The sequence below is a fragment of the Malus sylvestris genome, chromosome 16, assembly GCF_916048215.2.
Source record: "Malus sylvestris chromosome 16, drMalSylv7.2, whole genome shotgun sequence".
Classification (NCBI taxonomy): Eukaryota; Viridiplantae; Streptophyta; class Magnoliopsida; order Rosales; family Rosaceae; genus Malus; species Malus sylvestris.
In genome coordinates, this window is record NC_062275.1 from 19478837 (window position 1) to 19505925 (window position 27089).

At 39.8% G+C, this 27089-nt stretch overlaps 1 protein-coding gene and 1 long non-coding RNA gene across 2 annotated transcripts; one reads left to right on the top strand and one right to left on the bottom strand.

The window, feature by feature from the left end:
- Nucleotides 1-20040: 20040 nt before the first annotated feature.
- On the top strand, nucleotides 20041-20818 carry LOC126608647 (uncharacterized). The gene is made up of 2 exons (XR_007617934.1): nucleotides 20041-20329; nucleotides 20406-20818. It is a non-coding gene; the product is annotated as an uncharacterized LOC126608647 (long non-coding RNA).
- A 2606-nt stretch (nucleotides 20819-23424) lies between these two features.
- Nucleotides 23425-25943, bottom strand: LOC126608844 (protein PSK SIMULATOR 1-like). The gene has a single exon (XM_050276851.1). It carries the CDS (start codon nucleotides 25557-25559, stop codon nucleotides 23748-23750), a length of 1812 nt encoding a protein of 603 aa, XP_050132808.1. The 5' UTR covers nucleotides 25560-25943; the 3' UTR covers nucleotides 23425-23747.
- Between the last annotated feature and the right edge of the window lie 1146 nt (nucleotides 25944-27089).

Consider the following 27089-nt stretch of genomic DNA (forward strand, 5'->3'; position numbering starts at 1 on the left):
CATGCGTATTTCAAGGGTAATCACGCTTGCTATATCCACAATAGGTGATCACCACCTGCACAATTAGACTATGTTTATGTTTTGCTTGCTTTATCCGTAATGAGGGACTGTACATATGTTAGAGGTGATCATGCTTGGTATATCCACGATGAGTGATCACTACCTATGTTATTAGACTATGCACATGGTTCTGCTTGGTATATCCGCCATGGGGCACCATACGTATTTTAGGAGTGATCATGCTTGTTATATCCGCAATGGGTGATAACGACCTAGAGTTAAGATATGGTCCTGCTTGGTAGATCCGCGATGGAGGACCATACGTATTTCAGGGGTGATTATGCTTGGTATATCTGTGATGAGTGATCACTGCCTACCTAGGGTTAGAAGGATTAGTTGTACTTGGTACATATCGATAGACGACCATATTTTAGTTGGATTCCGTTGAGTGGTCCGGAATCCCCACTCTTACTCATTTCAATAAAGCTAGTCCGGAACCCTAGATTCAAGTGAATAAGAATTACTCACAGTAGACATTGCGTTTATAAATTAGTTTACCATGTTATTACTTGGAATCCAGGTAAGGAGTTATGTAGAGTTCCTTTATTAAATTTTGTGAAATGATATATAATCTTGTTGATTGATTAACGTAGTTAAATGTTAATAGGGAATTGTTATTGGCACTCCAAAAATCTCATTTTGCACTCCAAAATTTCTATTATTAGAAAGAAAAATACACTTGTGACTAGAGAATAATATTGTGCTTTGTTGAAGGGATTGAAGGGATTGTGGAATTATGTTGGACATGATTGCTATTATTATGATCAAATTAGTTGACCAATGTAACTAGAGAATAATATTGTGCTTTGTTGGTTCTTTGATATGCTACATGTTATGGATTGGGGTACTATGTTGAAAACATAATGATTTTTATGATTGATGAAATGAAAATCTTGAACGTCATGTGGGTTCGTTATGTAGCCCTAAATCTGGTAACTCATGCTTGTCGAGTCTCAACAATTGATTGATGAATGCTATGCCTTTCTATTAGAATGTACTGTGATAAACATCGGAGTGTAGTGAATGGTGAACTACGAATGACTTGATCCCTTCTTAGGATATGTAGGCAGTCTAACACAAAGGTTAGATGCAACCATGAAACAAAATGAAATGACTCCGTGGTTGGATCATTGATTGTTTTTTGGTCTTGTCTCAGAGGCGAGACATTATAGATAAACAGGGATGTGGTGACATCACGTGTCGATCTTGGACGTATTTCAGGATCAGGGAGTGACAATTGGTATTGTACATATGGCAATATATAATGAATTGCATATGTTAAGATTGGAGGCCATGGTTTTGTGTCTTGATGCATTGCTCTAATGGTTAGTCTAATAATTAATGTTTTTCTTTTATTATTGTTATTAAATTAATCGTTTGCTATTAGATTAATGAAGTTTTAATGCATGTGATACAATCCGATTTTGAGGCAAGAAACTTTTATTTGTAATTTTTATAAGGTTTTTCTTGAATGCAAATTGTGTATTTGTAATTATTAAATAATGGTTCTGAGGTTTCGTAGTTTGAAGACATTAATATGTTGTCTAACATATTCTAAGAGATACTAACGTTCATAATCTTTTTTTCTTTTGGGAATTTTGCCTTGAACGAGATAAGAGTTGATGACTTTATTGACAATTCTAATTTCATGAGTATGTAACAATGGCGACGATGGTGACATGTATCAATGATTTGGGATCGAGGATTCTGGGTCGGGTTGATGAATATGGCTTTGGTGATGCATTCAGGTAACTCAATTCACTATTTCATGCATGATTAATTGTTATGTTATATGTATGATAGTGTGATCAGCTAGATGTGATCAGTTAGAGCATAATGAATTAGGACTTTTTTGCTATTTCGGATATACTTGATTGTTCTAATTCATGTGTTTTACTCTATATGCAAATATATATGTGGACACATTTTTGTTGTGGGTTGGTGCATGAGTGTAGAACTTCTTTGTAGGTTGTTAGTTCAGTTAATATGCACTATTGAAATTGTGATGAGAATATCTATATTAGGTTATGGCACACATGCATATTATTAAGAAAATGTCCTCCTGCTAATTGATATAAGTGTATGTGCATTATTGGTTTCAAAGTTGGGTGAGTGATGCACCTTATATTTGACTTGGTCCTATACAATTGGCTAAATGCCTAGTCTTTTCATATGGCTTAATAGAACGACAATGGTTGTATATGAAAGAGCCTTGTATGTAACCATCAATGCAATATATTGCCACCCAATACTTATTATCGAAGTACGTAAAACTCATTTTAGTTTGAATGTTTTGTATTTAATTCAAACTATATGAATGAAATTTGTATGCGTGTGGGGAAATGGTACTTTTTCATTAATTGTTTGTAAAAATTATGAAGTTTCAAGAATTTGGCACATATATTGGGGCTTTATGACTTTAGTCAATTTTTTTTAGTGTTGTTCTGCACGAATATGACCGTTTGAGTATTAAAGAAATTAAATTTCTTTTAGGTCAAAATTTTTCTTTAGATTCGTGTTTTTTGTTCCTTTTTTGTGTATTGGTGATTTCAATTATGATGCATGCTTCCACTGCGATGTTTGGTTGAAATAAAAAATAGGGAGGAAAATGAATTTTGAGTTATGCAAAAGAAATAGTAGTCTTGATTATCTCATTATAATCAATACATATTGTTGTGATATATACTCAGACATTATCAAAATTTGGTTTATTTTGTTTGATGGATAATGAACCAATTAGGATCAAATTGAATGGAAAAAATATTGTGTTTGCTTTTTCAGTTTTTGGTCATAGTAGAAACTGGTAATTTTGGGTTTATATGAGATAAGTTTCTCCAAAAGAATAAGATTGTCTTTTGATGCGTAAATTGATGCATAAGAGTTTAAGCCAATTAATTAAACTGAGATTATGCATTATCATGTGAGAAATCGGGAACCAATTGGTTCATATCTTTGATCTCTTTATTAGTTGTGTAATATCTTCACCTTATGCCCCAAGTGGGAGAATCATATGTTAGAATGTGAGCATAAGTCTAAGCGTATTTAGGACAACTATTAATTTTGAATTATGATTCTTATGATGCTTTAAAATCGTTACTGATTTGATAAGGCAATTTGCGGAATTGTAATATTATTATTTGTTTGTACCATACTTAGGGCCTCCGTATAAATACTCGGGGAACTCAAATGTAATTATGTAATATAGGAAGGGGCAAATATGTAAAAAGGGGAGGAGCCCTTATTCTATAAAATGGTCTCTTCGCCCTCACAAACCCTAAGCCTGAGAAGCCCTCTCACATCCTCTAAGCTTTAAGGCTCTCATATTTAGAGGAAGCCACCTCACCCCCAGAGGCTTCACTCTCACCTCACAAAACTCTCTCTCCCTCAGAAATACAATAATCAGTGTGGACGTAGCCCAAACATTGGGGTGAACCACGATACATCTTGTGTTATTTACAGTCTTGCAGATTCACGGTCGGATTTACGTTGTTCCAAGACCCTCCGGTTTTGTGCATCAACATTTGGCGCCGTCTATGGGAATCGACACGAAAAGTTATGTCGTTTCTCTCTTAATTTTTCACCTCGGCCGTGAATCTGCAAAAACAATTAAAAATCCCAATGCTCAAATCTCTGCCACACTGAGTATGGAAGGCTGTGAAGCCAAAAGTCCATCTCTATCTCTCTGCTTCTTCCTTCATTCCAATGGATGCAGTCGCTCTCAAGAACACTGGGTACAGGCGCATCCTCCTCTACTCCTCGCATATCTACTTGTGCGGCTGAGGATCGATAGCCGCTGTCGGTTCTCCACAACTCCCCCAGCCACAGCTACGCCTGCAAGTCGATCCTAAAACGTAAACTTGTGAGCAAAAACGATAGAGACGACATCAAAAAATGACTCAGACTCTTCCTCCACCGCCATGTGGGGCATTCCCCTTCTGGGAAACGACGAAAAAGTCGACGTCGTCCTCATTAATTTCCTCTGTGCCATGGGTTCCTGTTGCGGTTCTAGATCCAGGCCACCTCACCGTCAAACCCCGATACATAACCCCGAGCGAATGACAAGCTTCCACAACCCCAACAATGGTCTTGATCAGCTTCACCGCCTCCCGCTCACTGTAATGCCCATTCAATAAGTCATCAGAAAAATCCAGGGATCTAAGCCTACTCGATGACCAAATCCCAGCTGGAACCGAACCCGAAAACTGGTTCAATGAAAAGTTAACAGCCGCTAGACTCGCATATGAGCCCATACTTTCTGAAATTTTCCCGGAAAACTTGTTTTTCGCCAGAGAAATCACTCTCAGCGACCCATACTGCCGGAATAACTCTTTAAGGACTCGGAGGTTGTCGATGTGAGTTAAGTTACGGGTTAAGCTTCCAGCGAGATTGTTCTTCGAAAGCGAGAGCTTGCAATTGCAGAAGGCCTTGGCTGATGTAACCCGAAAATGAGAAGTCGCCAAGGCTGAGCTCGATGACCCGGTTGGATCTCGGGTGGCATTTCACCCCGACCCAATTGCAAAGACTGTCATCGACTTCGCTCCACGACGCTAACTTCCCCTTCTGATATTGGATATCGACCTTAAAGACTATCAAACCCAACACGCCGTCGTTTAGAGACGAGTTCAGAGATCTCGTGAGAACCGGGTTTTGAGAGGAATAATCAAATGAGGGATTTTCTTGGGACTCCTATGACTTTTACTGGCCTTCTTCTCAAGATTTCCCAATGCGTCTTTGCTGCTGGGTCCATTGCTTCCATGGCAACCACTACTAGCTTATTCAATTTCACTGTTTTCTGCTACCTGATAGCTTCAACGGGTTTGCAACTGATCTGGAGTTTGGTACTTGCATTGCTTGATGCAAGTCGGGTTTCAGCAGCTGGTGAAGATGATGGTGGACGAAGACGTTGAATTGGCTAAGAGGGAGAAAGTGTTTGTGGATGCTAGGTACATGGATGCTCAGCAACAGCCTTGATTTCTCCGATGTGGGATACTGCGGATGTTAGACTTTGGTCTGGATCTCTTTGTGCGTCGGATAAGCTAGAGCTAGATTGGATTTTTTTTTTTTTTTTGCTGGTGGTGCAGACTGCAAACCGTCAACAGCCGTCCATGACACGCGATGGCGTCAATGCTGTCGGTGAGGCACGTGTACGAGATCACAAAGGTGAAGCAGTCCGACCCATATTGCCTGCACATGCCATTGGAGCCCATTTCTGCTCAGAATCAGAAGCAATTGGGTGGTGTCAAAAAGGTTGTCCAAGCAGCTATCATTTTAAGGAATATTGCCCTTAATCAAGGCATCCAGCATCCAAAGCAGTCGCTCATAGAGAAAAGCCGAGACAGGAAAGCAGAAAACAAAAGTAAAAGAAGAAAGTAAAAGCAAAGCAGAAAATGAAAGCAAAAGCAAAGTAGAAAACAAAAGCAAAAGCAAAAGCAACGCACCAACGCTGCAACTGTCGAAGCTTTTGTGTCGAAACCTTTGTTTTGAATGATGTAATTTATTTTTCTTATCTTTCGCAAATATTTGTATAACCCCATCAGAGGGTAAAAAAAAAAAACAAAGCCCAAAATAAATGGGCTGGAATGTTGTGTGGAGAAGGCGAAGGCCCATAAGCCCAAAATAGCACCAACCAGGTGACCAAAAGTACGTCCAGTACTACAAAAAATTATTCGGCACCTTGCCGCTATTATTACCAACCAGGTGACCAAAAGTACACCCAGTACTACAAAAAATTATTCGGCAACCTGCCACTATTATCACCAACCAGGTGATCAAAAGTACGCCCAGTACTCCAAAATTATTCGGCAGCCTGCCGCTATTACCACCAATCAGGTGATCAAAAGTATGCCCAGTACTTCAAATTATACATGAGCATTACTCATGTCAATCATACATAAACATTCATGAGCATCACTCATGTCAACATTCATGAGCATCACTCATGTCAACATCCATAAGCATCACTCGTGTCAATCAACTTCAAAAGCCTCATTTACAAAAGCTCTAGCTTCAAAAGCTTTATTTACAGAGCTCTAACTTCAAAAGTTTCATTTAAAGCTCTAGCTTCAAAAGCTTCATTTACAGAGCTCCAGCTTCAAAGTTTCAACTTGCAAAGCTTTACCTACAAAGCTTCAATGCAGGGTATACAAATACCGCCACCGAACAACCGCCACTTCAGCCCATACATGGATTCAATTTGAAATCTCCAGCCAACAGACTCTCTTAACTGAAGACTTGGGGGACTACATTATGTACCATATATTGGGCCTCAACTGGGCCTTATGAAAAATACTTAGGGGACTTAGCACATTATTTATGTACTAAAGAGCGAGCCCTTATTCTATAAAAGAGACTCCCTCACTTTCATTAGAGAGCACTCATTATTCATGTACTAAGGAGCGAGCCCTTATTTTATAAAAGGGACTCCCTCACCTTCGTTAGAGAGCATCGCCGCCAGTTGAGTAACCGCCTCACCACGAGCATCACTTCTAACCCATTATTCATATACTGATGAGCGAGCCCTTATTTTATAAAAAGGACTCCCTCACCTTCATTAGAGAGCATCGCCGCCAGCTGAGCAACCACCTTACCGCGAGCATCAACGCTAGCCCATCACTTATGTATTGAGGAGCGAGCCCTTATTCTATAAAAAGGACTCCCTTACTATCATTAGAGAGCATCGCCGCCTACTGAGCAACCGCCTCGCCACGAGCATCAACTCTAGCCCATCATTTATGTATTGAAGAGCGAGCCCTTATTCTATAAAAGGGACTCCCTTACCTTCAAAACCGAGCCAACCAAGGCAACATAAGCCACAAGCAGAGCAGCCTCCAGGTTTTGTGCTACTTTTAGTTGAGCATCATTTCAGATTGAGCACTGCCTCATATCGAGTATCAATTTAAGACGACATCTAGTTACTTCGGCCCACACATGGACTGAATTTCAAGTCTCCAGCCAAAAGACTCTCTTGACTAAAGACTTGGAGGACTACTGTTTGTACCATACTTAGGGCCTCTGTATAAATACTCGGGGACTCAAACGTAATTATGTAATATAGGAAGGGGCAAATATGTTAAATTGGGAGGAGCCCTTATTCTATAAAATGGTCTCCTCACCCTCACAAACCCTAAGCCTGAGAAGCCCTCTCATATCCCCTAAGCTGTAAGGCTCTCATATTCAGAGGAAGCCTCCTCACCCATAGAGGCTTCACTCTCACCTCACAAACTCTTTCTCCCTCAGAAACACAATAATCAGTGTGGACATAGCCCAAACATTAGGGTGAACCACGATACATCTTGTGTTATTTATATTCTTACTGATTCACGGTCGGATTTACGTTGTTCCAAGACCCTCCGATTTTGTGCATCAACATTATTCATGGTGTTGCTTATGGATCTTTTTTAAGATTTTTGTTTAAGAAATTTGTTGAATGATGATCATGTTATTCATTATGTTAGAGCAATGAGATGATTGGAAGTAAGTATTGTTGGTTCATGTCTCTTGTGAAGTTGTAATTCATTTTGATGCTTATAAATCAACTTGTGGTTTGATTAAGAAATTAGTCAAATTATTACTTTATTACTCATTGTGTTCGAGTGTGCAAGTTAGCAGAATTTTGTTAACTGAAGCTAAACATTATTGTTGTTAAGTTTGGCCAAATGAGTGGGAACACATATTTTGATTTCCCTATAAGTGAGTTCACATTGTTATACAGATTGGACATCAGTAATCTTGAACCAATTCTACATTATGTAGCAGCGAGGTTTTGAAATGTATGGATAAATTGTATGTGATAAATAACTTTTCGTACAAGACTTATGTGATCACTTCTGTAATAATTTGATTAGTTGTGTTTCAAGCACCTATCATACTCAAGTGAAAGAATGTTAGAATATAAGTATGATTGTGAGTGCTAGAAACCAGCTATAGTGTTTTAATTGGTATGGAAAGGTCTTACTGTAGAGTTTAAAGTTATCCTAATCAGTATGAAAAGGTCTTGATAGTTAAGTGTGTTTGTTTCCTATGCTGATTTTAATAGGGAAATCACAAGGATTGTTTCAATATAAATAATGGTCTCTGCTTTCACAAAACATACACTCAATATTGAACTAGGACTTATTGTTAGTTTGAGTACTTTTAGTTTTGCAAGAGAGGAGAATGTGCATTGTTTAGAATCTGCTTTGGTTTCTTCTTCTACTGCTTCTACGGGTTAGTTTGTTATTGTGTTAATCAAATTGTGATTTTAATACTTGTATAAATTGTGATTCATGAGCTTAATCTCTTAACTTATGTTTTTGAAAAGTTTAATCTTACATTTAAAACATTATTAATACATAGTTTTATATAACAACTTTAATCTATAATTTTCTTTTTATTCGTTGTTTAATTTAAGAATCTTTCTATGTTTGCACTCCTCACAAGTGTATTTTCTATCTAATTATAGAAATTTTGGAGTGCAAAATGAGATTTTTGGAGTGCTAATAACAATTCCTTATTTAATATTGCTTATAATGTTATATTAGTTTTTCTGCACGTGCTTCCGCAATTTACAAATTTTAAAATTTTAGTCAACCCGTAAAAAAGTAGCAAAGGGAGTTTCCGCAACATCTAGTGGATCAGCGTCAGAGGTGGATTGAATCAGATTTATCTACGTGGATTGCTTCAGTTTTTCCTGTTTCAGTATTTTGTTACTTATGAGACAATAGAAACACAAAAGAAAGGTGCTTATTCATTAGTACATTGAACTAATTAACTACATATCATTAAACTGTAAAAATATACAAAAGATGAAGGAAAACTATTTATTGCCTAATTTAAACTTTGTTTTGGGAAAATTCAGTGGGACAAAACCTCTAACAAAAGAAAAAAGAGTATTGTGGAGCAAAAAATAATCAAAAGACAACACGTGGATTTTTGGATGAAAATGACAAAATTACCCTCGAGGCACATCGGGATTCCTACGTGCGAGCAGTGGACAATCATCCTCCAATCAAGTCAAAAGTGCCCAAATAGGTATTTATTTATATCCTATTTCATCCATCCCTCATTATATCTTCTCCACAAGGTAACCTTTGAATCATTCATTTTTTATTATATTAATTAGCTAAATTAATTGATTAATAATTCAATTAATTAACCAATTAAACACAAATCATGAACCTAGCCCACAAAACCATCCAAGTAGCCGGTCCATCTTTTCCCAAGGTGGCCGGGCACTCCCCTATATAAACCCTCTCATTCTCTCCAAAACTCAATTCCAATTCTCTTGCAAAATTCTCCAAACACTTTTCCTTCAAAATTCTAACTTTGGCATCAGATGTTCTTCGGCCAAAGTCCCCCTCATTCATCGTGTGTTCGTGAGGCTTTTGGCCTTGACCTAAGGTGTTATTTGTTTTGTAGGTGCAATTTTTCTAAGAACAAGGATGAAGAAATTTGCATCCACAAATTGGTGCTTTCATTCAGAGTTAAGTCACACGCTCGTAGAAGACTTTCCCATCTAAGGTTTTTTGTTTCCTTGCTTATTTGTATATTTTTCATATGTTCTTATTCTTGGAATTTTTACTCCTAAAAATTCTTGATAAAACGTAAAAGAAAAGTACAATGGCAAGAGATTCAGAAACCTCAACGAACGGAAATTCCAACATTCAAGGATTAGGACCACGACGATCTACAAGGCTCAACATAACGGTGAGGGGAGCGGCCCCACCCTCACGTGGCACCACGATAGCCACCTTCGGCAAAACTCATAGCACCACAACCACGGCCCAAGCCGCGCCATTCAAGCGCACACGGGCCCAAGCCCAAGGCAAGACTGCCCGAGCCACTCAAGCCTGATGCGAACCCAACACGTTGCCAAGCCAAGCCCTAGCCTCGCACTCACATGCGCCATATGTGGTCCAGCCTGCTCCCATGGTCCAACTTGCTTCCGTGGCCCAACCTGCTCCCGTGGCCTTCCAAGCATCCCAAATCGATCCAAGATTAGTTCAACAGTCCCGGCTTCAAATTTCTGTGTCTACAATCAAACCGAGGGTATTTTCACCACATTTCTCTGTGGATTTGACATTTCCCAACTCAAATCTCGCGCCCATAGCCTACCACACTTCCACTGCTCAATAAGACGCACTCATTCCAAGCTCTTCCAACCCAAATGGAGAATAAAACTTGTCTCGACAAGTCATAGAATTGATAAGCGCCCTCGCACAGCAGATGACCTTGGTGAATCAGCTCTTGCAGCACACTAAGATGCAACGTACCCCAGACGAGGTGTCCCGAAGCAGGACAAGGGCAGATGAAGAACCTTTTCAGCAGCGTCTAGGCAAACAGCCACTTGACCAGTCACGAACTGAGTGTTCAGGCAGTATGCATTCCCGATTGGGCCCTTAAGCTAGCGTATACTCTCACCTTAGCGCGCGGAGAAGTGTGCACTCTCGACTAGGCCCATAGATGATCATACACTCACAATTGAGACCACAATTCGATAGTCAACATGAACAACCTTCCAGGCGAAGTGTTCATTCGTGGCTAAGTCCGCAAGGAGCATCCTCTATCTCACATCGGAGTAGGCAACACGAAGGACAGAGAGAAATAGTCATTCAGTCATGTTCAAGCTCAACCAGCAGCTTGCGAAGAATTATCTTGCCCGCTAAGAACGAACCAGACAAGCCAAGCATGTAAAAGAACAGCCTAGACCAGCAGGTCAAGACCGGGGGCAGCCGAAAGTTCCACTACCCCAACAAAGGTAGATTCAGGAAGAGGTAAAGAGGCTCTTAAATGAGCGATTGCATTATTTCCAACGCAATGAAGTCGCCGATGAAGCACTACGACGAGACATGACCAACATGAGCAGGTCACCCTTCACGAACGAGATCAAGCAAGCAGAGCCTCATTGCAAGTTCAGCATGCCACATTTCACATCCTTAAAAAAAGATGAAGACTCGAAGAAACACCTAAAGCATTACCGAAGCACAATGGTCCTCTATCGAAACAACAATGATCTCATGTGCAAGATATTCTCCACCACTCTACAAGGTGAGGTGCAAGATTGGTTCTACACCCTGCAACCACAATCCATCCAGAGTTTCAACGAACTTTCTTTGGTTTTCACCAAAGAATATTCATCATATCGCTCGATCAAGAAGAAGTCCGACCACTTGTTCAACGTCAAGAAGAACCCAAAGGAGTCACTTTGCGATTATGTAAAAAGGTTCAAAGCAGAGAAGGCAAGGATAGTCAGATGCAACAACTCGATAGCTAGAGTAGCCTTCACCAAAAAGGACTTCCAGCAAACTACCCGATGTTCGAAAAATTGATCATGAAAAAAGATTGAACTCTGACAGTGAAGTATGCACTTTGGGATAAGGCTCGCCAATCAAAATACAAGGACTTGAAAGAGAACCTGACATCACCTCCCTATTATCCAAACCGGAAGCAGCAGAGGACCTATTCACATGTTTAACGATATCTGAAGCAATAATAAGCTATACCATCATACGAGAAGAACTACGGGTCTGACTACCTGTTGTATTCCACAGTTCAAAAACGCTCATCGATGCTACCAGAAATTTAAAAGCTAACTTTGGCGATAGTTGTTGTAACCCGGAAGCTTAAGTTTTACCTTCAAACGCACACAATCATCGTCATGATGCAATATTCTGCCCAATTTAGACACACGACGATAAAGGCATAGACACTAGCGGATGCAAAGTTTTCTGACAAATACAACAACTCGGCCCAAAAGGCGCGCCAAGGGCAAATGAACACTAGAAGGACACACTCGGCAGCAAGTTTTGTCTTGATCACCCCTAAAGATTCTACATAGGAACAACATGTACCGATAGTTGAAACATCACCTCTTGCTATGTGTCACACAGCCCAGCTGACCCTCATCCATAATTCAACTTTAGAGTGGCCCAATACTAGCGATTAAGCATCTCTTGCTACGTGTAACATGGCCCCAACTTCACGGCTTTCTAGACACAACAGAGCGGCCCAATGACGCAATGGAGGTAGCCGAGCACACCCTAGCTGCGCATGCGCCACCCGATGAAGACTTCTGGCATTTGCATGTTGACAGCGCATCCAACTACAAAAGCTTGGGAGCAAGCGTGGTCCTTATCACCTAAGACGGTTCGATGCCCAAGCAGGCGATCACTCTAGGCTTTAAATCATCCAACAACGAAGCAGAGTACGAGGCCCTGCTAGCAGGCCTCTAAATTTCAAAAGAGTTGGCGGTGAAAAAGCTCGTAATTCATTCTGATTCCCAGCTAATCACTAACCAGACTACTTAAGGCATTTCAAACTTACACCCTTACTCAGGTTCCGCGGGCAGACAACGCTCACGCGAACGCATAGCGCCTAAGCTCTATCCTCAACCACCAACTCAAACGCTCTATTCCGGTAGAGTATCTAGACAAGCCAAGCATAGAGGCTGAGCCAACAGTCGAGGTGTCACGAGTTAATACAACTCCAAATTGGCAAGATTCCACTATAGAATACCTGGTTAATGGCACACTACACATGGAAAGATTAGAGTCTAGAAAGCTCCAAATAAAAGCAGTATGTTACTACATAAGGAATGTCACTCTCGTCAAAAGATCTTATGGTGGACCACATCTCCGTTGCCTAGCGCCTCCTGACGACCTAAAGGTTCTAAGCCTAATCCATGAAGGTGTTTATAGAAATCACTCTGGAGGCCGATCCTTAACATAAAAGGCTCTTAACGCAGGCTACTATTAGCCTACCATGCATCAAGACGCTAAGGAATTAGTGTAAAAGTAAGACCGCTGCCAACGCTACAAGCCGATACCAGTACTACCTGCCAGCGAGCTACACCCACAGACAAGTCATTGGCCGTTCATGCAGTGGGCAATCAACTTGGTAGGGCCAATGTCATCCGCTACTGAGGGCAAAGGCATGATGATCATGGCAACCGATTACTTCACTAAATAAATAGAAGCAGAGCCTATGACAACCACGACTCAGACGGACATAGAGTGCTTCATATGAAGGAACATCATTTGCCAATTTGGCATCCCTTAATCCATCATCACTAACAACGGCCCGTAATTCGTGGGCAAAGATTTGGCGAAGTTCTTCCAAAAAGCACACGTCCACGCCAAGATATCCTCAAGGCAATGGGCGAGCCGAAGCATCCAACAAGATGATTCTCGACTGCCTCAAGAAATCCCTCACCATCAAGAAGGAAAAATGGCCAGACGAACTCCTCGAATGTTTATAGGCATATCACATCACCAAAAGACGAGCAACTGGTGAGACTCATTTCTCTTTGGTATTTGGCTCAAAAGCAATCATTCATCTCAATGTCATCAAGCCAAGTATCATCGCTCTACTACCAAGCATTGAGCATAACAGTAAGGAAATGGCCACAAACTTAAATCTGGCAGAAGAGAAGCGCGAGCAGACCATCACCCACATTTCAGCCTCCCAGCAGCAGCTCCTCTCTAACTACAACAAAAAGGCCAAGGTCCGGCAATTCCAGCTCGGAGATCTAGTCCTAAGAAAAACCTTCATCAGTGTCTGTAGAGAAGGCTCCAAAAAGATGGATCTCATCTGGGAACGCTCAGTACAAGATCAGCAGAGTAGGTGGCAAAAGTAATTACACCCTCGCCACCATGAAACAACAAAAGATTGAAAAGCAGTGGAACGCCTACAATCTGAGGAAGTACCATGTGTGACCTCCAGTTACATCAAAGCCCGAAGACTTAAGCAGCTCGACGGGTACCACCTCACAAGCTGAGGATTATCCAGTTGTTATGCAGTTCCTACCTTACAGGTAAGTTCTCGTTCGTTTCATTCGCTTTTCAGTGAGGAATTCAGAAGTAATCTACAACTTAGCTCGGCTGTATACTTACAACAACTGATCACCCCTTCACTTCAAAAGAATATTGTGCCTTTCTTAAGGACTCATCACAAGAATTGCAACCCCCCCCCCGAGAGACTAACCATGCTCTCGAATGCGAAAGGGTAAACTAATTGCTCTCCAATGCGAGAGGGTAAACCAATTCCCCGACACCTACATGGGTCAGATCTCCAAGACAGGAGGATAAACTCTACACTTCGAATATCCAAATGTAGATGAGTCGGGCTACCCTAGTATAACTAGATGCACGATGGCTTACGCCAGGATTCCTAGAAGTAGCCATAATGGTCTTTTTCAAGGCTTAGCTAACTGAAGGATTTTAGGTCTCTTGGCCTAATTTGTGGGGAACCAAGCCTTAGAGATAGAAGGGCCACATTACGTAGTACATCCGATGAACAGCTGCCTTAGAACCCTAAAGCTGCTACCGAGTGCACTAAGGTAGTCTACAGTTCCCAGAAGACTGCTTACGGCTTGCCCTTTCGAGCAGTAAAGCCTCGCTAGACTTATACAACCGCACATTGTTATGAAAGTTTAAACAAGCTACTGTGCATATACAAAGCTTTATCCACTGCCGACATGTTACGTAGTCAATAAGCTTCACATCTGCCAAGCGTGGAAGAACCTACACCAAGTCCTAAAGTGTTGTGATACTTGCTACACAACCTACGGAATTGGAGAAAGCCAAGGTTAACAGCTTAGTGGTCATGCAAACTTGTCTGCTTCTGTAAGTAAGGTGTCCAGCTCCCGACGCTATGGCTAACAACTTTGTAAAGTTCTATACCAACACCTACGACTGCATAGGCTATGTGGCATGTCTGCTTATAGAAAAGTAACACGCCTTCTACTGGTTTATAAAGTCTAAGGTTAAGGCATGAACTAAAGAAGCAAAGATGGAGAAGAGCGAAGGAAGCAAGTTTATTAAATTTTCAAGCAAAATTGATAAATGACTAACAAAGGCCAAAAAAGTTCAAGCAAAACAAGAGCAACAAGGAAAATAAAGAAAATCCTAAAGGCTACCTAGAAGACTACCCTTCAGCAGCGTGGACATCCCATGACTACTTGGCCGCCACACCTTCAGCAGCCATAACGTTTCCAACAGGGGCATCATTCGGTGCTTCACCCCCAACTGCCCCAGCTTGGGCATCAACCTCTCCAACTACTTCACCAATTTAAGCCTCAAAAGCAAATACAAGCAAGATTTCCAAAGAAATAGAAAAGGTTTTGAAGTCTTCCAAGAAAACTTGAAGTCAAAAGGTCTACCAAATAGATGATCTACATAACCTAGCTTGTAAAAATCAGCCTGACTCTGAACAAGCGAAACCTTAAGCCCAGCTTTTTCACATTTCAGCTACTCGTTCTCTTCGAGCAGACCAACACGAATGTGCTACAGTTCATCCACTTCTTTTTTTAAACTTTCGTTGATCTTTAACGCACCTTGGAGTTCCAACACTTGGGTTCAAACCTATCAACGACTTTCATGAAGTGGATCACTCGATTATAAGCAGCAATCAACTCTTCATCCTTTGCATAAACAGTGGAACGAAGCTCAAAAACGGCACGCTTAAGATCTTGAATCTTAGGTATGTAACATCTGATATCGTTTTGTGCACTTTCATACTTAACTTGGATTAAGTCAAGCCTAGTCTTCAAGTCAACAATCTCTTGGCGAGCGGTCTCAAGCTCTAGAGAAGTGAGGACAGAGATATTAAACCCCTTCAAAATGACGAACTTAGATTCCAACCTCTTGATCTTATCGGCAGAAGAATAAGCTTCGGCTGCCACAACCTTTGCCACCTCCTTGGCAGCCTTGGTATCCTCTTGGTCAATGAGTATAGACTTGGCTGCCAGAATAGCCATCTTCTGCATCATTGCAAGTAGAGTAGTTTTCCTATACTCGGCCATATGCTTCACAAAAGAACTTAGGCAAACAACATTTCTAACGTCATTGGCAAACTTAGCACAAGCGTACATGTCTTCAAGTAGATTCGATTTCAAAAGCACGCAGATCTCAGTAGCCTCCTCAGAAGCATGTTTATTGGATTTCTCATAGCTGCCCACACGAGCAGTCTCCTTCTTTCCAACAGGCGAATTAGTCTCAGCAGTAGGGGGAGTGGGCCTTGGTGCCACTTTAACAACAGAGTCCACCTTATTGCTCTTCATAATAGTAAGCCTCTCCAAAGGTGAACCGGACTTAGCTCCTAACGGACTTCTTGGTACAAACTTTGGCATTAGGGGCACGACAGGACCTCTATGCAGAGCAATCCTATCAGCAATCATACTAACCATTCTTGACATGGCAGATGCCATAGGCTCAGACCTAGTAGCCTCATTTTTCTTCCCATTAGAAGAAGTCATGTCAGTCACAAGCCTCTCAGTAGCAGGTGAACCCTCACGAGCAGCGGAGGAAGTCTTCAGTTTTTTCTCAACTAGCATATCTTGAGTAGGCGGTGAAGATCTCTTCTTTCCACCTTTATTCATAGTAGGCTCCACGACAGCGATCAAACAAGTCAATGCATCTGCCTTGATCCTCTTTACCTCATATCTTGGGAGCAGCCCACATTTCTCCTAGCAAACAGGACTAAGCAACCAATGTCATTCACAGTACTTAGCAGGAGAGCTCAACCCATACTGACTTTTCCCTTATTTTTTTCTCTAACCAGCAGGCAGGAGGCCGGCATGCCTAGCATTCCAGTAGCCTATGAAGCCCACAACCTTCTCATTTCTCTCAATCACCGACCTAGCCCGCGTCAGGTCCAAAAGCCCAAAAGAGATGAGTCATACGGCTCGCCTAGCACTACACCCTAGTGCCTCAATCCATGGCCCCAACCGCACAAACTGCCATTGGCTCTAGCCAAGCCGAGTAGCCCAAGCAGCGGTCCTTGCCACAACACCTCTTCAGCCTATGCCGAGCTGACTCCTGGCCCATGCCACCCGATGTGCCGCACCACCCCAACGGCTGCTCCGCGACAACACTATCCAAGAAGAAGACAAGGAACATTAAATTTTTCTTACCTCGGTGCAGTGCGGAAAAGACGAAGAAAGCAACGAAAGACGGTCATTTGCACGGGCAAGTGTAGAAGATTGCTAGGGGAGGGGAACAAATATCCTCTAGCTCTCTCTCTTGTAGGGTAGAATAAATCGCTCTCCAAAGTTGATTTAATAACCCACTTAAGATGGACTTAAATAGGCTTTAAGAGAAGTTTATTTCCCTTTCCTAGAAGGATCTAATTTCCTATTAAAGAGGGAATCTACATCAAGATAGGAAACAAGCCTAAGTTTCCTAAAGCAAGAAAATCTCTACACCTGTTGCCCTTTTCTACGAGCAATCCAACAGGTGTTGGGGCATTTGTGGAGAAAAAAATAATCAAGAGACGACACGTGGACTTTTGGGTGAAATGACGAAATTACCCTTGAGGCACACCGGGATTCTTACGTGTGAGCAGTGGACAATCATCATCCAATCAAGTCAAAAGTGCCCAAATAGGTATTTATTTATATTCTATTTCATCCATCCCTCATCATATCTTCTCCACAAGGTAACCTCTAAATCATTCCTTTTTTTATTATATTAATTAGCTAAATTAATTGATTAATTATTCAATTAATTAACCAATTAAACACAAATCATGAACCTAGACCACAAAACCATCCAAGTGGCAGGGCACTCCCCTATATAAACCCTATCATTCTCTCCGAAACTCAATTCCAATTCTCTTGCTAAATTCTCTAAATTATCCAAACACTTTTCCCTCAAAATTCTAACTTTTGCATTGGAGGTTCTTCGGCCAAAGCCCCCCTCCCCCCAAACCCACCCCCTCCATTCATTGTGGGCGCATGAGGCTCTTGGCCTTGACCTAAGGTGTTATTTGTTTTGTAGGTGCAATTTTGTCCAAGAACAATGAGGAAGAAAATTGCATCCACAAGTATCCTAACACTTATTTTTTAACAAAGTACCCTAACACTTAGAACAATATATTTAAGACACCAGGCCCTTTATGCAAAGGAATCCTCATTTTTATCAAAAAAATGGGGATTAGGCATGGGTCCACTCCACATCGAACTTTAAACAGTCTATTTTGTAAGTCTCGATTCATAAATCATCCTTGCAAGAATTCAATTCAATCCGAATCCATTTGCCTATTTAATTATCAAGACAAAATTTCATTGTTTCTTATGTACAAAGTATTCGTTAATTTTTTTTTAACCCAATTCGATGTCTTAAAATATTTTCGATTTTACTAATATTTTGCAAGGATGATCTATGAGGTGTAACTTGAAAAACAGACAGTTCGGATCGTTAAAGTTTGATGTATTGTGGACCCCACAACTAATCCCCTTCTTTTTTTTTAAATAGGGTTTTCTTCCCTTAAAGGCTTCCTTTAAGACACATTCCTAAAATTATCCACATGCTTTTTGTCCAAAATCTATAATAAAAACCAGTGTTCTAAAAAATGCTCAAGGCGGCTGCCTAGGCGTTCGGCGGTGGAAGCCCACTACGATTTGGGAAAAATCGTTTAAAAAATTGGTGGGGACTTAGGCACCCGCTAGGCGCTCTTGGCAGTCTAGACGGCGCTAGTGGCGCTCTAGGCGGTCTGAAATTCTTGTCATCGCACAAGGTTCTCTGCAACTCTTGACACCACCGAAGGCTCTACAAGACTACAACTCTCTCGCCTTGAACTCTCGTAGCATCTACAACTCCAAGTTTCCAACACCTACATCACATCTCACACCTCGCATTTGGCATCTGCACCTGCATCGGAAACTATGGCTGCTTGCTAGAGATTTCTAGAAAAAGAGAGGGAGCGAGAGAGAGGAGAGAGAATTGTTTTGGATTTTTGTGTCATGGGCTCACGGGAAGAGTGAAAATTTATATAGGAAGAGAAATTTTTGTTTGACTTTGCCACGTGTGTGGTTTTTTAGGACTAAAATAAATATATTTTTAATGAGGGAAACCTGGTCCAATTGTTTTTCCAATTAAAAACAAAGTCCAACTATGATTAATATATATGGGGTAAGTAAATGTTACAAAATTAACAAAAAAAAAAAAGTCCTCAAATTATACATTACTAAAGATAAGTATCTTACATTACTAAATTTCCTTATTTTCCTCCTATTTCTATTTTATGTTGTTTTAAATTGTGAACTTGTTGTACATGTGTCATCTTACAAGACTCTTCACTATGGTTATATGGCATATATGCTCAATGTGTTTTTAAATTTTTGACTTGTTGGATACTCTTTTTTCATTTTATCATTCTTTTATTATCTTATCCATGAATTTCATACAAATATAATTTTTTGTAAGTGTCAATATGCACTTATTTACAAGATATACAAGAAATTTATCTAAATCTGCCTAGGCGCTAGCCCGCTGCCCGACTAGCGCCTAACGTTTTTTAGAACCTTGATAAAAACATAAAAGACCCGACTCCTAAGCATCTCTAACACTACTAGTTAAATTTTTGCTAGCCAATTGCTCAAAAGCTATTATAGTTAGCCAATTGCTCATAAGTTATTATAGCTAGCCAATTTAACATGTTCATCTCCAACAGTGCTAGTTAATTTAATAAATACTAAATAAGTTATTATTTAACAATCCATCCCTCATAATTATTCATTCCCCCCGCCCTTCTTTTATTTGATGGAGAGGAACTTGGCTCCTTAGATTAACGAGGAGTTCTTCCTCAATTTATTTCGTGGCCGTTTAGTCATCCATAGCAAATAGATAAACGGTTCATAATATTTTTACTGAATCTGTCCATATTTTTTTAGTATGTAACTATTCACACACCTTTTTTTTACTGCCCACACATTCCTTGTTAATTTTTGTTTTTTTATCCTCTTCAATTCATTTGATTTGATGACCGAAATTGAGAGGTGTTTGGTCGTTTTGGATGGTAACAATGGATGTGCGGATAGCACCACCTTTTTTATACAATTTGATAATTAAATGATCTCATATTTAAATGATTATTTGTAGAAATAACCTTTAAAGAATTATTTATAATATTAATAATCTCAATCATAAGTTTGAAGTTCTATGAATAGATCACAAGGTGAAATGAACAATAACTCTTCATTCATTGAATAGCCAAGTTGTTTCCTTATTTTTTGGGCCTAATTCCTTATTTTTGGGGCAGAGCCACCATTTTCCTCATCTTCCTCTCTCTCTCTCTCTCTCTCTCTCTCTCTCTCTCTCTCCAACTACCATTTTCTCTTCACCAACTCTTTTGTTCATCTGCCTTCCCTCATCCCTCATGATTTCTCTCCCCAATCTCCTCCTATTAAATAATACGTACAAGTTTTAAATACACAAAACCTTCTTTGGCTCTGATTAGGGGTTCGATCTTTGATCTGGAAAGCATGGATTCCATTGAAGAAAGTCTTCAATAGGTTCTATTCATTACCGATAACTCTTTTTTCATCTTCCCTTTCCTTTGTTCTCATTCTCCCTCTTAATCTTCCTCAGAATCATTGCAGCAGCAAATTCACCGCCGCCACCGCTGATACGATGTTAAGAGAGAGGGATCAAATGTTGTATTTTAAGCTTTGCTAGCCACTACTTACTCTCTCCTCTTCACTAGATTTAGCGAGGAACTGTTCACAATACTAAGTTTTTCGTTAGAATAAGAACAACCAGTCCGTTGGACTTGTTTTTGTGAGTTTTGCTAAATATTCGGTTAAAATAGCCAAAACCCCTCTTTTAGACGGCACACTTCTACTTCATTATTATGAACTTTTATTAATCTTGCACTCAAACAACAAAACTATTTATGAGAGTTTGAAGGGTTGTAATAATCTAAACGACAATGTAATCGTTATCTAAGAATAAAGAATGCAGTCACAAGCGTTTATATATTCTTTCGTATTTTTCAACTTATACATTAATTATTGTGAATTTTATTTATTTTGAACTCCTCCTAAAAACACTATTCATGAGGATTTGTAGTGTTCTAAAAATTTAAATGACGATGCACCCATCGTCAAAGCTTACAGAATACGATCACGAGCGTTTGCATATTTTTTTCACACTTGTAAATGAATTGTTATGAATTTTTTATTGTGCTTTGGAGATTAAGAACTATGGCTATTGTAGTAATTAGAACATGTTTTTTAGTAGTTTAAAATTATCATACTGCTACTTAATATTACGACCAAAATAGTTTTTTTCTTCACCTATAAGTGAAAGAGGTTCTAGATTTCTTTCTCGTCAAATGCGAATTTAAACTAAATTATTATGGATAGTCTAATATGAGGCTTAGCCCATAAAAAAATTATGAAACTAACTTTTTTCTCAAGGGCTTGAAACATGTTACCACGTCACTCATTAAAATGGACTCTTTATAGGTGACCCAATAATGACTCGATTAGTTATCATGTTGACTCAAAATCCGTTATTATCATGTCATGTTAACAATCATGTAAGAAATTGTCAGGAACAAGGATTGTCTGCCCTCCCACTTCTCGTACCCTTCTATTTTGTGTGGTCACGGTTAAGCCACGTCAACATTTTATATTATTTTTTTATAGAGATAATAAAACAAAAATGAATAGTAATATAAAATATTAACGTGGCTTAACTGTGACCACATAAACAGAAAGGTATGGGAGGGCACCAAAAATAGAAAGGTAGACAATCCTTGTCCAATTGTCAAATCCAATTATTATTGTAACTGTCAGATATAATATGATGTAAGAAGTGAAACCCCATTAATATTATTAAAGGCTCTTTCAATAGGACAGTCAATGCCCTCTTCTACCTCCTACATCCTACCACCAGTTTAATGCCACATGATCCTGCCTGCCCAGCAAGCGAACCCTAGTTGGATGGGAACAGAATACTCTCTGGATTCTCTTTGTGAAGATTTCTAAAATTTATTAATTATATTTGTTTATTGTACATTATGTGGTTAGTTTTCGTCAAATATTATTTGTATTCAATTTTAAATAAAAAAATTTAAAATAATTTATAATCGCATGGTGATACGATGAATATACATAATTATAGATTTTTGAAATCTTCACAAAGAGGATTCCTACCACAACTAGGAGGGCAGACAATCCTTATCCTTCGGAAATTATCCTCTTTCGGTGGATGGAGCTGTAAATACACATTGATTATTCGACCCTGACACAATCCTTCCCAATTTTAAACCTTTTCTAATTTACTTTGTTTTTCTGGTTATTAATTCAAATAATCTAGCCCAATCTCATCACAGATACCTAGTTTTATTTACCCATTTAACACTCCAAAAAAAGGATATGAAAGAGATGAAAGTAAAACTGTTACAAATTTTACCATTTGTTTGTATTGTTGTGATTTGAAAAAAAAAATTGTTTCTGCTGTACTGTGAGAATAAGCTCATTTTTGCTACTTCACGTTTTCAGCTTTTTTTCATCCAAAACTGTGAAAATAAACTGCTTTTAAGTGTTTACCAAACATCTTTTTGAGCTCAACTTTTTTTTATACCCACTTTTTATAAAAGCACCTTAGTACCAAACCAATACTAAATCTTTAATGCATATATGCAAAGCTCATCTGCATATAAGGATCCAGGTCAATAAACTGCCAGCTTAATTATGTCAAACACAACAGTAAAAATTAGAAGTACTGTTAATGTTCAATATTTAGAAATGTAGTGACCATGCTCAAAATTTAAACGTTTGTGTTTACTAGAAGGAGAGAAATCATGGATCAAGGAAGGAATAATATGTATTAGAAAGCACTGAGGAAGTTGGTAATTGAAACAAAACGCAGACAATCAAATCTTCAACGCAGGAAAAACACTAAAAAGATTACTGGAACTTGTAGCGGCACGACATCCTGGATCTGTATGGAACAATCCCTACTCCCAGTAATTTAACATGAGTTCAATCCATTGCTCGAAAACAACAGATACCAAGAAATCTTAACTCCTTACAAATGTTAGCTGTATAACTATAAAACCAGACAACTACAAAGAGAGCATTGCATCAGCCAACATGAAATGATATCTTCCTTAAACGAGAATCTATGATGGCATATGGACGATCCCCTCCAACACTACAGTTTATGTGTTTGCATCCTCATCGTGTCCATAAAATCTTTAGCCAGTGTACAAAAGAAACTTGAACCTTAAACTTAGGAGTGCTTCAGACCCAACGACATCATCACAAGTTTTCCTATAGGACTTGCTCTCGCCGTCCACTTTCTCACACACGCACACAGAGGTCTGCAGAAGCAACATTTTGGATTCACAGGAAGTTCCTTACTGTCGTAAAGCTTTTATTTGCTATCGTTCATCTTTTGCCACATAGCACATAATCTAGCATAACTGAGTGGGAACATGACAAATATATTCTACAAGGAAACATTGTGCGTCTGCGGGTAATTCTTGGCACAAAAATATCAGTTTAGAGGCCATGACTACTAACAATCGTGACGAGAGAGTGCATGAGTGAACCCTTAGTGATTGAGAGATTAAAATTAGCCAGAATAACACAATAACTTGCAGGAAAAGTGCATAGAGACTTCCATATCAAAGAGGAACTACTAACTTTACACAAATATATGTACAATTCTACAACAAAAGACACTAATTCTATTCATAAATAATTAGAATTATGTACTTCACAAGTCAAAGCTTCCCATACCTTGCACAAAATACAACAATCAAGTCTTGAGCAGACAAAGTCTTCAGTGTGAATTGCGAAAAGTTGATATATTCACATCCTGTTGAACTATCATCTATTGTGTTTATCAAGTGATTGGAACCAAGATGAATTCCTTATCACCGCCACCATCTTCACGATTTCAAAACCAATAACGTAGTCAATCAACACATGAAGCTCCGCATTGCATTTGCCACTCCATGCAGTCTTCAAAATCAAAACTACTTGCACAATCCAGTAATGCATTTTGCTGATGCTCGTAACGGCATATATAGTTCAACCCAACAAGTAGCTTACAAATAGCTGCCTCCGTCTTCTCTCGATCAGCAAAATACAATGTCTGAAGCAGAAGAACATTTGTCCGCGTAAAAATCTGTGTTTGCTCAAAATTTCGCTCGCTCTGCCATCTGATCATGTTGTGCGCCAATGGGGCGAGACACCTCAAAATCCCGTCAAGGGTCTCCTTCCAATCATGCGCAAGAGGCGCATCATATATGGCCATATTCTTGGCATAGGACTTGAGATTAGTCCTCAGACCCATCCTTAAACTCGTTGGTAACATATGATACAAATCGTCCCTCGCTTCCTCGCCTACTAGATAAGGATATCGAAGCAACTTCTCTATAACAATTATGACATTTGCGTAATGTAAAGCTAGAGCAGAGCCCCCCACAGTAGAAGGAGGAGTATAAACCATTAACTTACTCTTGGGACCAAACCGTGCACCACCATTCGCGCCGCTACACTTGGATATAAGTTGAACATTCATTTGTGCTCGATTAAAACAACCTGAATGGTACGGATACTCTCTCTTCAAACCACCATTTACAACACTGCAGCCCGAAATTTGGCTACTCCTGTCATCATAATTACCAGCACCACCATAATCATCATAATCGTCATCATCAACTGTACCGCTCACTCTTAGGCAGTCCATGAAAATCCTCCCGGGGCTTGCTCCACACAGAAAATTCAAATCCTCAGTTCGAAACGCTGCCAATTCTCCTCTCCTCGAATCAAACTGAGGCTTAAAGGATGACCTCTTTTTCAACACCACGGCTTTCTCAACTGGACCCGAATGCAACCCATTTTTCCTACTAGCAACCATCTTCAATGGCTCAGAAGCCACCTGAGAAACCCTCCTCACATCAGTCTGACCGGACACCGGAGGAGGTGAAGCTCCACCAATCATCCCAACACGGTCCTTGCACAAAACAGAGTCTCCAAAAACAGCCTGAATTGTGGCGAAAATCGTACAGACCGTCCTGGCCAGCAATTCCACAACTTTATCATACGTTTGGTTCCAAAGAGAGACATCCTTGAGATGCTTGACATCCTGCTTCTGCCAAACGAGCTTCTGCTCAAAAGCCATTTTGCTCTCCTCGTGCTGATTGTTCTGAAACTTCTTGGTGGCTTGTTCCAACTCATTCAAAACCTCCATTTCGCTGTACAAATTCGAAGTTGCACTCAAATACCTCTCCATTTTTCTCACCATGCCCTCCATGTCTTTTACCAAAAACCCCAACTCCTTCACATCGATAACCCCATTAACGAGGTCGGCATAGACATGCTCGAACCCCTGCAGAGCCGCCTCGACGCACCGCTTCCCGAGCCTCCCCACGACGGCAGCGACCCCGTTCAGCTCCTCCAGTTTCTCCGCCATGGCGAGCTCGAGAAGATAGGCCTCGTCGGCGGAGACCAGGTTGAGCACTCCCTCGGACTTCAAGATCTCGTTTTTGAGCTTCGAGATCTCGGAGTCGGTGAGGGACTTGTGGAGGTGGACCGTCTTGGACATGACATTGGCGACCTCGAAGGAGAGAATGCCGACGGTCTGCTTCTGAGTTTTGGCGGCGGAGGCGGCGGGTTGGGATTTGGGGACCGATGATTTCTTCGAAGGATGAAGAAGAAGAGCGTGCTTGAGATTGGAGCTTACCTGGTTACCCATCTTCAAAATCCAAGGCTCTGCAACCATTGCTGCGAAGATCCGGAGCTCAAAGCAACTGGGTCGGGCCACAACTCCGGGAGAAACCCGCTTTCATGCGTGAAATCTGGGTACCCTTTTGAGCTTGCGGGCTATGGCGGTGATTGCAAGGTCAGATTTTAGCGGCGAAAGCTGGAAGAGAGGAAGGAAAGCAGAGAGGGGTTGGAGTGTTTTGGGCGTGCGGAGCAATTGATTGGAGGGAAAAGAGAGTGAGGGAATCAAATGAAGCAGTGGTTTGTTGAAGGCAGCGTTTGGGAGACGCTTATTGTTTTTGTTGCAGAATTGCAATTGGTAGGTTTTTGAAGTGCTGGAAATTTTCAAAGGATTTCAAGGTGGATCTGACTCTGACTTTCTGCAGTTTTTTGGGTTTTGAATTTGTTTGTACCTTCCGTTTTATTCTGGAAAATTTACTTAGATATTCAAAACCATCTCTAATTGTCACTTACTAGTAGTTTAGTAATATTCATTTTACTTGTGAGTTAGAAGTTTTATATTCGATTCTAACTAAAAACAAATTTGAATCATATTATTACTAACTTATTATGAAATTAAGATCGCCCCCTCTCTATAGTATCATTTGGTCAAAAAAAAAAATCTTCTTTTACCTCTTTGCACAGCTTTATTTTGATGCCTTTTTTTTTTTTTTTGAAGCGAATGGTTTTGTTAGATTAAATATTAAATTAGCCATCAACAGGGTTCAAACTCACACCGTCATGCAAATACTCAACTCCTTTCCACAAATGTGGTAAGGGGTCAGTTACATTTTTTATGCCTAGTTTTAAATCAAGAGTAATATCGAATCTCTTCAACGTGGTCAATTTTAGCATTTAATTGAAAGTTTTTTATTTTTTATTTTGTAAATCAATTTTGTGTGGACATTTGAATTTAAGTAATGTTAGAGATACTAAATTTTTTAAATTAAATGACAAATCAAATGACGTGTCACCAATAAGAAACAAGTACGTTAACCAGCACTTAATTAACAATTCAATTATGTACAATCACATCATTTAGTTTGCAAATTAAATTTAAAAATTTTGATCTCCCATATCATCCTTTGAATTTAGAATCTCCTTTAACCCTGAAAAGAAAGATAATGTTTGGCTAATAGTTTATTTGTCTATTATTGGTCAAACAAACAAATTCTAAGTAACGTGGCATGTATATGTTACTTGTCATGTTAGATGTTACTTGTCACGTTAAATGGTACACTAATATAATACAAAATATTTATGTAGCATTTTTCATACAATAAAATGAATCCAAGTCAAACACTAATGATTTGAGCAAGTTTACTTTTTCTAGGTTTCATATTGAATTATTAGGTATCGTTTGGTATGCAGACGGGACGGAACGGAACGGAATGGGACGGGACGGAACGGAGAGGGAGCAAAGATGCCCATCAGATGGAAACAAGAAGGAAGAAGAATGAGACGGAGAGGTTATAATTTTGTGTTCCACAGATGTGGAACGAGTCATTCCAGGGGATAAGATGGAACGAAAATTCACCCAAAATTCGGC

Bases quoted from the DNA above. Each gene is read 5' to 3' on its own strand.
- LOC126608844 (XM_050276851.1), bottom strand. From the start codon at position 25,559: ATGGTTGCAGAGCCTTGGATTTTGAAGATGGGTAACCAGGTAAGCTCC.